At 39.8% G+C, this 12,089-nt stretch overlaps 2 protein-coding genes across 3 annotated transcripts; one reads left to right on the forward strand and one right to left on the reverse strand.

The window, feature by feature from the left end:
- Positions 1-1,394: 1,394 nt before the first annotated feature.
- slc2a10 (solute carrier family 2 member 10) lies at positions 1,395-8,050 on the reverse strand. Of its 2 annotated transcripts, none has more exons than XM_044349172.1 (6): positions 7,466-8,050; positions 5,110-5,185; positions 2,634-3,914; positions 2,295-2,417; positions 1,740-1,875; positions 1,395-1,636 (listed from the first exon to the last, which is right to left on the reverse strand). In XM_044349172.1, exons 2-6 carry the CDS (start codon positions 5,111-5,113, stop codon positions 1,540-1,542), a joined length of 1,641 nt encoding a protein of 546 aa, XP_044205107.1. In that variant the 5' UTR covers positions 5,114-5,185; positions 7,466-8,050; the 3' UTR covers positions 1,395-1,539. The 2 variants fall into 2 exon arrangements, with proteins under 2 accessions (XP_044205107.1, XP_044205108.1); XM_044349173.1 differs by lacking the exon at positions 7,466-8,050 and adding an exon at positions 7,198-7,443.
- Positions 8,051-8,560: 510 nt separating this feature from the next.
- On the forward strand, positions 8,561-11,240 carry tp53rk (TP53 regulating kinase). The gene is made up of 2 exons (XM_044349190.1): positions 8,561-8,818; positions 10,614-11,240. Exons 1-2 carry the CDS (start codon positions 8,596-8,598, stop codon positions 11,099-11,101), a joined length of 711 nt encoding a protein of 236 aa, XP_044205125.1. The 5' UTR covers positions 8,561-8,595; the 3' UTR covers positions 11,102-11,240.
- The last annotated feature ends 849 nt before the right edge of the window (positions 11,241-12,089 follow it).

Raw genomic sequence — 12,089 nt, forward strand, 5'->3', positions numbered from 1 at the left:
TTTATAGCTAGATGTACAAAACTTTTATATAGTTTGATGAAAACCTTTCAACCACATCTCAGTCTTGTGAAGAAGCAACATTGGATTACTCAGTACTCCAGCAATTAATTATTGCTCTTTGAAAAAGTTGGGATTCACAAGAAAAAAAGTGTATCAGCAGAGGCAGAGACATCTTGACTCTTGTTACTGGTATATTCCAGAAACACTGGATTAAACACTTTGTCCTCCCAGTATCTTTTCATCATACCCTCCCTGCCTGCTAAATGCACACGCCCCAGTTTGTAACACAGGCTGGCTGTTATAAATTTGCTGCCTCCAAGCTCAAACTGAGATATCATCAGCTTTTACTTCATACAACTGTTTTCACAGCAGTACTCCTTGTGACCATGACCTGTAATATGATGCCCTCATTTAGTTGTCAAGCATCATGAGTGCTCAAATGATAACAGACTAAACAAATACACACATAAACTGTTATATATTAACTAAATGATTTGAAAGGGAAATGAATGTAACTGTCAAACTACAGTAACTACTGTGGTTCTGCAGGTTCACCAAGTTTAATTCAAGACTATTTAAGACCTTTATAATACCACATAGAATGCAATTTAATACTATATATATCATACTATACACTACATAATGATATAATTAATCAATGCAACATGGGCCAGATAAGCGGTATAAGATGGATAGATAGCACAATTAAAAAATATGAATTGTCTTTTTTTCTAAATCTGCAAGTTACTCATTGTGAGTGGATGAGCGTCCGAGCTACTGTAGCTGCAGTAGTGACATTGTTTGCTGCAGGTCTGATGGTGCTGACTGCAACTCCACTAAGAAGGATTGAACAGCCTCGTAGGACACACAATCGACTGTTGCACCACTCCTACTTCTAGTATATAGGTGTATAATGTCTACTGGAAGCCCGCGATCACATGCAAAACATTTTATAACTGAAATTACTGACTTCGGCAGGAAAGAGGAAATATTTTAGATGTATGCAAACTAAATTTAAAACTTTTTAAGGTCTTTTTTGAGGAAACTGATAATGACCTTTCAAGACCTGCAGATACCCTAAAAAAGTAAAGTTGTAACAGTGAGGTCTGCGAAATCACATATATGCACATTTACCTCATTTTAGTAATAATTTTTTAGGATTATTTTTCTGTTAATTATGTATGTGATTGTTGACACATGAGAGTGACAAGACGCCAGAGCATGTAGGCTCATTAGGACGGCCCTGGACTTGCAGTATAAAGCTGTGTTGAGCAATGTTGCCAAATAAATGTAACACGTATTGGCCATGACTATGAAATTAAAACCCATGTTGTAAAAAATGTTTCAATGCCAAAAGGAGTGTCACTTTGCTGCTATGATCACAACACATCACAAAATATAAAAAACACACTTTATTAACATGTTTCACACCGCATATTTAAATATCAAGTGCATCAATAAAGTCTACCTTAAGTCAGGCTATCATCATTTTCAAGTCAGTCAGTTTCTTCTTCGGTCAGTGTGGTATAATTACAGTGATCACCCTGAAGTGCTAACCTGACAGTGCACTCTCTGGTACTGAGGGGAAGTGTTTCTCCGGCTGATGACACCACAGCACTCCACACTGTGGTAAAACCTACAAAACAAGACCCGAAGACACACACATCAGTGTTTCAGTGTGGTGTCTGATGTGATGATGTTTATGTCATCAGAGGAAAAATTAGAAAAATATTTCCTACCTGTTTAAACGCAGCTCTTTGTCAATCTCCTCCAGAGTCTTGCCTTTGGTCTCTGGTAGCATGAAGTAGAAGAAAACTCCAGCTGCCACGGCAGCCATCCCATACAAAAGAAATGTCCCTGACAGACCAATTGCATCTGTTGATGAAAAACACGGTTCACTCTTTGCTGGCCGCCATTTGACTTGTTCAGAGTTTTGTTTTTTTCCTGGGCAATTGATCAGAATATTTTGATCTGAAAGACAAGACTAACATAACTGTTGAAGTAGGTAATCAGACAGGTTCAATAGGCCTTTTAAACAGCAGACATTTTGAGTTGTCAGACAATGAAAAGCACAGGCGTAATTATTTACTTTGGCTGTGCTCCATTAGGCTTTACGCTTCCATGGCCCCCGTATTATTAGTATTAGTGACTCACTGGCATTACTTACTGGGAAATGTAAATGGAACAGAACCATCATTAATGTCATCACTTACACCTGCGCTTTTCTTTCTGTGACCAGTCAAAAGGTCCACCATGAAAAGGTTGCATGTTGTATGTGTTGTATGGGACCTTACCGATAACATTCAAGAAAGTGAATGTGACCAAAAGGTTGGCAGCCCAGTTGAAGCAGTTGGTGAAGGCGAATGCCCTTCCCCTGACAGCAGCTGGAAATATCTCACTGAGGAGAAGCCAGGTCACTGGTAAAACAAAGAAAAAAGAGCTTCATTTCCAAGCTTTAGTAACCTACAAGAAAAGGTGAGGTTATGGGTTGGATAATGATATTTTATTGCATATTATGGAGTGGTAGCAGCTTCAAAATGCTTGTTAATTTAAGATGATAATATGGTTGTATTTTCAAAATCTTGCCTAGTCTGAACTCTGAATAAGAGCACATTTTGAGTGAATATACAAACTTGGTCCAAATCCAACGGAGTATGCGCTCACAACAGCCATCATACACATGAGAATGATCCAGTTCACAAATGTTGCATGGTCGTTTGGAGATGATCCCAGAGCAGGTTCCAGTGGCTTCTGTCTAACTATATCAAGAACTTCACCTCCCTCTTGTGTGCTGTTACTGAGGAGTCTGTGGTTCTCAACAAGAGGTGCATCAAGAACTGACAGATTAGCAACATTTAAATGAGGGAGAGCTGTTCTGTTAGTGACAACATCCTCAGAATTACAAGGCCTCTTAGCATTCATCAACGAATGTCCACTGAGAAGTCCAATGGTTATCAGACACAGTGCCATGACGGAGCATCCGCTGATTAGCAAAGGCCTCCTACCCACTCTGTCTGAAAACACCATGGAGGTCAGAGTAGCGATCACTTTGACCAACCCTAAGCCCACAGACGCCAGCACTGCCGAGGCGTTGCTCTGAAACCCCACTGAGTGAAAGATGGTGGAGGCGTAGAAGAGAAGACTCGGCTGGCCTGTGAACTGCTGAAAGAGCACCAGTCCCAGACCAATGACAGTCCGAGTCCTCATGTTGTCTTTATGCTGGAAAAGGTACATGCTGTTGTATTGCACCTTCTTGTGTTCCTTGCTGGAGCTGACTTTTGAGTCATTTGCTTCTTGGTTTTCAATGGTGCACATGAGGTCTCTTTCGGCCTGAGAGCAGTCATGGCTTAAAGAGTCCTCAGTGCTGGATGGAAGAAACCATATAGAGAAAAGCTGAATCAGTGTTGGTACTACAGCTAATCCAAACATCTGCCTCCACCCTCTCTTGGAGTCAGACAGGATGTAGTTCATGGCATAGGCTGCCAGGATGCCCACAGTGATCCCAGCTTCATACAGTGTTACCAGGAAGCCCCTGCGGTCGGGGGTGACCATCTCAGAGACAAAGATGCAGCAGGACATGGAGGATAAACACATTGCGAAGCCCACTGTGATCCTGCCAACCACCAGTGCTGGGTAGGAGCTGATGAGCAGAACCAGGCTGCCAATCAGGATCAGGACATTACTGAGGAGGATGGAATTTCGGCGGCCATGACGGTCGATGAAGCTGCCGCCCACCACAGAGGCCAGCAGGGCTCCAATCAACAAAGAGCTGACCAGAGCCTCCTGCTGCATGCACGAGAGCCTGAACTCGGCCTTGAGCTGCAACAAGGCACCTGAGATGATGCCCAGCTCATAACCAAAGACCAGACCGCCCAGAGTGGACACCACACTGGCCAACAGGAGGATGGAGCAACCTAGGAGGAAGGAAACATTTACCTTTAGAGGAAGTGCACTCTTACCAAAAGACAAAAGTTTACATACTGCAATCATGTAGGTGGTGAATTTATGAATTTTTATGTCAGGGCTTCAGCCAGGGCAGAACTGCATTAAGATGCAGTACCATTCACAACCACAATTCCATTGAGTTGTATTCAGAAAACGCCAACTGCGCTATTAAGATAAAAAAAATCAATCACTCATATTTTTCCAAGACATTATGATCTAAATAGCAGATTTTACTTCTTGGTGATATTAAAAAAAAAGTTTCATCATGGCTTAAAGAGAAGCACATTTCAGAGCTTTTTGCTTGGTTTAAGGAAGTCGTAGCTTCTCGCGCACAGCTGAGTTCACTCGGCTGGGACATTCCTTGTAAGTAGCCAGCATGTTGAAGAAGGGACAAAACATTAAAGACTTAGTCTACTAAGATAATGTTGAAAGAAAATTTATGCTATCTCCATCTGTCAGAAGCAAGAACATTTTATTCATATATACAACACAAGGTTAATCAATTTAGTCCTGAGGTGAAAATGTAAAAGTAGCACAGAGCATAAAACGGCAGCATTTGTGTTTGATATTGTACACAGGCCTTTGCAAATTATTGTCTATAAACTATTGTCTAATTTATTGTCTTTAGATTTCTTTTGTATTTTAATGTCTTGTCAAAGTTCACACTGACATGATAAATCATTTTTTGTGTATTATCTCCCATCTCAAAGGTTTTTTTTCTCAGTTTATTGATGGTTTTCTATAATATTTTTTGTAGGTTTATAAATGAATGACACACATTCGTCACTGTGACTGCTCTGCAGCTGCTCCTCACATCAACCTGTGACTCTTTGATGTGCACAATCTATTGAAAGCAATGCAAATTCAACAAACTGAAATCCAAATGAAGCCTAATGAAACTCAGTGCTTATTAATTTTAACGTCTTCTCCCTTTTTATGTGGCAAAATTAAACTAACATGCAATTTAACGTTCTTATTCATTCAGTGTCGCTCTAGCACACAATGCTGGCTATATGTAGCTTTAACACAAAAGTACTGTGATCTGCATTGATTTTTAACAGGTGAACACAAATGTATTGTATAAAAAAGCAAAAAAAACCCCAAAAAACATTGCAAAGTAACATTCCTAACTAAACAGCAAATTTACAAATACAAATAACTTACCCATTGTTTCTGTCCTGTTATATGAACAGTTCAGTCATGTCGTGCAGGTCCAGATTCGTTTCTTAGAGGACATCCTCTGTGAAACATGAACAAAACATTAAAAACACACACACACAAGGACAATTTCCAGTTCCTGCAGCGCTCTTCTGGTCTGGCACCCACAGGCAGTCCTGTGTCCTGCTCATGGAAAAGACAAGGGAGCCCACAAGAGCCTGTTGCAGCCCTGTCGCCATGACAACCCTCTTGTTGATTGCCATGATTTCATTAGGTAGTCCACTTGAGATGGGCTCAACAAAATGCACGGCTGTGTAAAAATCAGTTAGCTTGTTTAGTCTTATAGTAAAACAGAAGATCCCATCAGCTGCCAGTGACAGAGCGGTGGGGAATTTGGTGTGTGCCTCTGAAATAATAAGATGAATCTACACCACTGTGATAAAAAGCACCTCCATAGCTCTGATTTCAACAGAATCGTTGCTCTACAGAAATTAACTGTGAATACTTGAAGCATGCTGGGAAATTACAGAGGACATTCCTCGTTTATTCAATATTCTGTTTTGGGAATGACTGGAGATCACAGTGGATTTTTGGTATTTAAAACTCAATACAATAGCCTATATGGACACAATGTAAAGGATTCTTCTGAGCTTTCTGTTAAAAAAACACCCTTAGGAAATTATGAGCATGCCCCTTTAAGAACTTAATGTCCCACTCCACTCAAAAATAGGTGTTTCTTCTTGTTCCTTCAGTTGGATGTTTCTTCACTGTGCAGAATGATGTATGTGCAGAGTTTGTTTTCACATTGATCTGCTGAAAGCAGAAAGTTTCTCTGAGCTCACTGAAAATGATTTTAAGTTGCGGGCCTATGAGCAGGATTTGTCACATCACAACTAGTTTGGAGCCAATCCTGGTTCAATATTCAACTTACACAAGTGTGAAAACTTGAAGCCTCCAGTGCACAAACACTGAGAATGGACTTTACAGTGAAGTAAGAGACATCTTGTGTCCAACAGTTAAACTTTAGAAATGAACAATACCTGCATTTTCATTGATTCCGGAATTTTAATGAAGGAGGAGTAGATGTAATTTTAAGGATATTAAAATGATAATTATACTTTTTTGTTGAAAAAACATATCAGACACACATTATTGTCCCAAGCAGAGTATTTCCATATGTATCAATATGTGTCAGCAGTTTAAGCATAATTTTATGTAAATGGCTCTTTATGTTTTCTGTTTTTTCTGTCCAATCAGAATGCATCACCTTAGAGGGGCATTCAGTGTAGTTCATGTTCTGTGCGTAGCATGGTTCTTTGGTCCACTTGAATTGCAGGTTTTGTGCAGAGTGTGTGTGAATTAAACAAAACCATCCTCTGTTCTAGTCACTGATTTATGAGGCTTTAAAGATTCAAAAAGGACTATAAGTGTCTCCTTCACGCTTGACCTGATGCCTGCAGTGGCTTTAAATAACTGGGAACCAAACAACTTTGGAATATTTCAGCTTCATAGTCCAAAATCCAGCTGCTAGAATTTTACCCTGAACACAGAAACATAATTAGATTTTACTAATCGCTGCATCCCTACAGTGGCATCTGATTACATTAACAATTTAAGTGATCACTTTAAAGCTCTGCTGGACCTTGTGCCTAGTTATATTTTTATATAACACTCCAACGATTTTCTATATTTTTCTTATTGTCAACAAATCTCATGTTTGGAGCCAAACCAACAATGACTTGATCTACTTACAAGTAGTGTGTGTATCCAACGCCTGATACATCTTATTTTTGATGCATTATATCGTCGGATCATTATAATTGATGCATTATGGTAGGTCAAGGGCGAGCTACTGAACTACTTTATATACTGTCGGGTTGTTTAATCTATAGGTATGCATCATTATTTATAAGATCATCGCTGGTTTTGTATGTAAAATCTCAATCTGCGAATAGAATCAGATACATTACGAGAAGCAAACGTATATTTCCCTCTGAACTGCAGTGGAATAATAAGAATAAAATAGAAATAGCGTCACGTAAAGTACACGTTTCTCGTGTCTTCAGTTTCATTCCACCACTGGTTTTATCTCACCAGTTTTCTTCTTTAGTTTAATAGAAGAGCAAACTCTCGGGCTGACCAGTAACAGTCTTCTATACAGCTCTGTCTGTAGCTGCAACAAACAGTTCCTGTTGAGCACAAGCACAGACCCGTTATCAGTTTTCCGTCCTGGAATGTCGGAAGCTGTTATTAAACAGGACAGACAGATGCAGCTGTGTGTGACTCTGTTGTGAACTCTGAAGCCACTTTAACTATGAAACTCTTTACATGGGACACTTCCAGGGAAGAAAAATGCACTCACCATAAGCAGGAGAGGGGATGATACAGAGATGCTCCTGGAAAACTGCTGGCTCTTCAGGAAGTTTGAGCTACGTGGCAGCCGTGTCAAGTTTCAAGAGGAGAAACTTCTTGGCGGAGTTTTGACGCCAGAGGCCGACAATCGTCCAACTTTCGCGGGAAGGAAATTCCTAACTCGCCGCGTACAGCTCAGCATGAGCGCCCTTAAAGGATCAGTTAACTAGATTATTTTTCCACCACATGATTATAATCACATGTGACTGAAGAGTTTCAGTTACAGAAAAGGTAACAGTGTGTGTTTCAAGTTGAAAATATGGGCTTGTTTTAGGCAAGCCTCTTTCACTTTCTACATTTTGCACCCAAACCTCTCAGTATTGTTTAAAGCCTATCTCCACTCAAAAATGTATTTCACTTATGTTGAGCTTACTTATGTTATGTTGATGTTTGAGCATCATTGTCTAGAATGATGTATGTGCAGGGTTTGACAATAGAAATCTGTTTTCACATGTATCTACTATAGAGGAAAGCTTCTCTGTGCTCACCGAAAATCTGAGATTAAAGTTTGAACCTACGAGCATGATTTGTGACATCACAACTAGTTTGAAGCCAATCCTGGTCCAATATTCATCTTACACAAGTGTGATGTGGAATCTCGAAACACTGAGAATGGACTTTACAGTGAAGTAGGAGACATCTTGTGTCCAGCAGTTAAACTTCTGAAATGAAATATATTTACATATAATTTTAAGAATTACTAACTAATTGATTTTTCTTGGAAAAACCATATCAGGCACACATAAAGTTCCAAGCAGAGTATTTTTTATATGTCCTCATACATGTCTGGAGGGGATCTTTAAGGCGTAAAATTAAGCAATTTATGGGAGCCTTAGTCCATATAAATGTGTGTATAAGTTGATTTAGGGATAGTTGAAATGTTTAGTTTATTTAGTTACCAATAATGGACTGTAGGTGAAAAGCTAAAGATTTATTTTATAACTAGTAAAACTTTAATTCCTGTGGCCATGTCGGTGATATTTCTCTGTGTAGTTATTGTGGTGGCCACTGGGTGGCAGCATGTGGAAACAGCAGAGGAAGCAGCAGTAGATCAGACTGTACAAGGGACCGGAAGTAAACATGGCCAAAGAGAGCAGCATGGCGCTCCCGGAGTTCCTCGGTAAAGCAGAGTTATTAAAGCAAGGAGCAGAAGCCCGGGTATACCGGGCAGAGTTTCTGGGTAAGCCGACTATTGTGAAAGAAAGGTTCCAGAAACACTACAGACATCCGGTGTTGGACGAAAAGCTGACACATCGCAGGACGGTGCAGGAGGTCCGCTCCATTCTGCGCTGCCGGAGAGCAGGCAAGTTAACAGCCCGGGCTGGAGCTCCTTATATCCTTCTTTAGAGCAATGAGTGGAAGCAACTGCTAGATATAACAAATTAATACGGTTAAATGAAGGTAGCTACGTGGACTTAGCTCCCTACCCAGCCTGAACCCGAGAATGTAACGCTGCGGACCGGTGTTACAACCAAATCTGTGACCTGTGACATTCTGTGACATTAGAGGCTGATTGGTTGAGCAGGTGCGGTGGTGTTGCTCTACTGTAGAATGTAAAAAAAAATAACACCCTCATGGCAGTGTGGCTCTAGTTATAAAAACAAACATTTCTCCTATGCATTAGGTTACATATGTTCACCTCAGCCCAGCTATCGCCACTAAGGTTGCAACTTACATAATTTTCAGTATTGATTATTCTGTCGATAGTTTATCGAGTGATTCATCGTTTCGATTATTAGATGTGAGAAAATAGTGAAAAAACGCCCAACAAAAAGTCCCAGAGACCGCGATGACGTCTTCATATTGCTTATTTTGTCAGATCAGCAGTCCTAAAACCAGAGATATTCAGTTTACAATGATAGAAGACAGAGAGAAGCAGCAAACCCACATCTGAGAAGCTGGAAATGTCAAAAATTGTTGGCAATTAATCAACTAATTGATGAATCCATTTTCATACATCGATTAATCGTTTCAGCAGTAGTCGACATACAAATAAGGTAAATCATTTTAGATTGTTTATATTTAATTCATAAAAGTGTGACAACACACTGTTCCTGCTATCACAGCTATCAGAATGTGGCTTAATACTCTTTGTACCAGGTAGTCACCCACTGTATGAGTAACAGCTCATGAAATGCAGTGTCACCATGGTGAAAACTTGGTAATAAGTGGGAAAATGAAATCCTAAATCAGGTCACAGAATACAGTGTTAAATGTTTGAATGTTTTTTTTTTTTTTTTTTTTAAGAATTAGGGGCCTGTAAATGAATGTTTTTCTGAGTTTGGAGTTTTGTTCCTAATAACTGTTTTGCATGTGTAAGGCCACTAGAGGGCAGGACACCCTAACACTGTGTTCGGGTATTTGGTTACTCCTACATACACACCCTCATTGACTTGCCCAGAAAACTGCACACCCTCCACCTTCTGTATCTCTTTATCTTTAGAGAATAAGTACATATCACATGAAAAGACCAACACCAACAATTAACTGACCTACTAACAAGTATTGTGTGTGCATCAAAGCCTGATGTATCTAGTTCCTCTGTGCCACAGAACTCCATCGTCCAAAAACTATTAAAAATACATCACTGAGTCACACTGTTGCACTGAGTGACATGTTCCTTCATTACCAAGAACACACACACACAGTAGTTTATCTGTCACACACAGCGTCCTGCTGCTCACTAAAGCATCAAATGTGTTTTCATTCGCTGCTTCAAATTGTCCCCAACAAATGCACAATTTCTTCCTGTCAGTAATGTTTGCTAAAAACTACAATGACCAGCTGTTTTAGGAAATTACTGTGCTTATTTCTAAACCAAACTATATATTTTTGAGCTGTTTTACGTTTTCACTAGGAATGAACTCGGAGCTGAGAGCCACAGACCAAATAGAGAAGTCATAAAGTATTGAGGAATGAATTAACATACGGTCTTTTCATGGGATATATTGACAATAAGGAAAACACAGAATAATTCCAGCCTTATCCTGTAAACTGAGACCTGATGAAACACATATTTATAGCATTAATGAGTTACACAGCATCACAGCCATACAGTTTGTCAAATCAGACTCTCCTTCCACCTCTCTTCCTCTCAGGCATATCTGCCCCTGTAGTCTACTTTGTAGACTACACCTCCCATTGTATTTTCCTGGAGGAAATCATGGGTTCCTTGACTGTGCGTGACCACATCATTTCCACCCAGAAGTCTGATTCCTGTCCTGAGCTGGAGCTGGAGCGCCTGGCTCAGAGGGTGGGTCAGATCCTGGCCAAAATGCATGACGAGGACGTCATCCACGGAGATCTGACCACCTCCAACATGCTGCTGAGGCGCAGCCCAGAGGATGGAGAGTCTGACCTCATTCTCATCGACTTTGGCCTGAGTTACATCTCGGCTCTGCCGGAGGATAAGGGAGTAGACTTATATGTGCTGGAGAAGGCTTTCCTCAGTACACACCCCAACACAGAGGCGCTGTTTGAGAAGCTGTTGAAGAGCTATGCAGCGGCATCCAAGAAGTCATCAGCTGTCATTAAAAAGCTTGACGAGGTTCGGTTGAGAGGGAGGAAGAGGTCCATGGTGGGATGAGACAAACTGCTGTGTACTGGGACAAGCTTCTGTGGAAATGTTTCTGAAAACATGTTAAAATTATAAAGCTGTTATTGTGCAGAAAAGACTGTTGAATGCAAAGTAACATCAAAAAAAAATAAAACATTTTGTAATAAAACAGATGTCTTTTTTTGCTCTAATGGACAGATATTTTAATAATAATAATAATAATAATAATAAAAATAGGCTTCGTCTTTTGGACACAATGTTGTTCAATGCCAGTCAGTTATAACACATATTTAAATATGTTTTGATATCCTCTTAATTGCAGTAAAGAACACAATCATCTTAAAAACAGTAATTGGATGCATTAACTTTGTTCAAAGTATCAACTTTGACTGAGAGTTGCCCTTGGAATTATTGTAACATTGTAGTTTGGATCAGTTTATTCAATTCAAGAAACTTAATTGTGTGTCATATAGTGACAGAAATTCCTCTTTGACACAGCTCAATCAATGACAAAGGTAGACAAATGTAACAATAATGAAGTAGAAACAGTAATACAGTAAAATCAAAGTAAAACAGTAAAATAAGTCATGAATGCTAACATCAATACTGTTAAAGACAATTCAGGTGTGAATATACAGTATCTGTATGTGCCTAGTGTGATTTATTTTATAGATCAAAGACATGTATGTTAGGTTAATACTCCTGTTAGTACCCATGACCAAGGCAGTGTTGGTCCCCAGACGCTGCACTGCAGGTGTAAAGCTCAGTGTTTGAGTTGATCCAATTATTTTACTGACCTGATTGATAATGTGCGAGAGTTTGATTTTGTGTTTAGTGGTACAGTTATGGTACCAAGATGAAATATTGAAGATGCACCTCCGAATATGGAAATTTGTCACCGTATACAGTCGTCATCTGAACTGAGTCACTTCTGCGGATCATAATTACTACGACCGCTAGATGGCGTCTGTCGCTCAAACGTAACTATAAGTCGTTTTTGGTGACTGAATTTACGACC

Source organism: Thunnus albacares, chromosome 4 (genome assembly GCF_914725855.1).
Source record: "Thunnus albacares chromosome 4, fThuAlb1.1, whole genome shotgun sequence".
Classification (NCBI taxonomy): Eukaryota; Metazoa; Chordata; class Actinopteri; order Scombriformes; family Scombridae; genus Thunnus; species Thunnus albacares.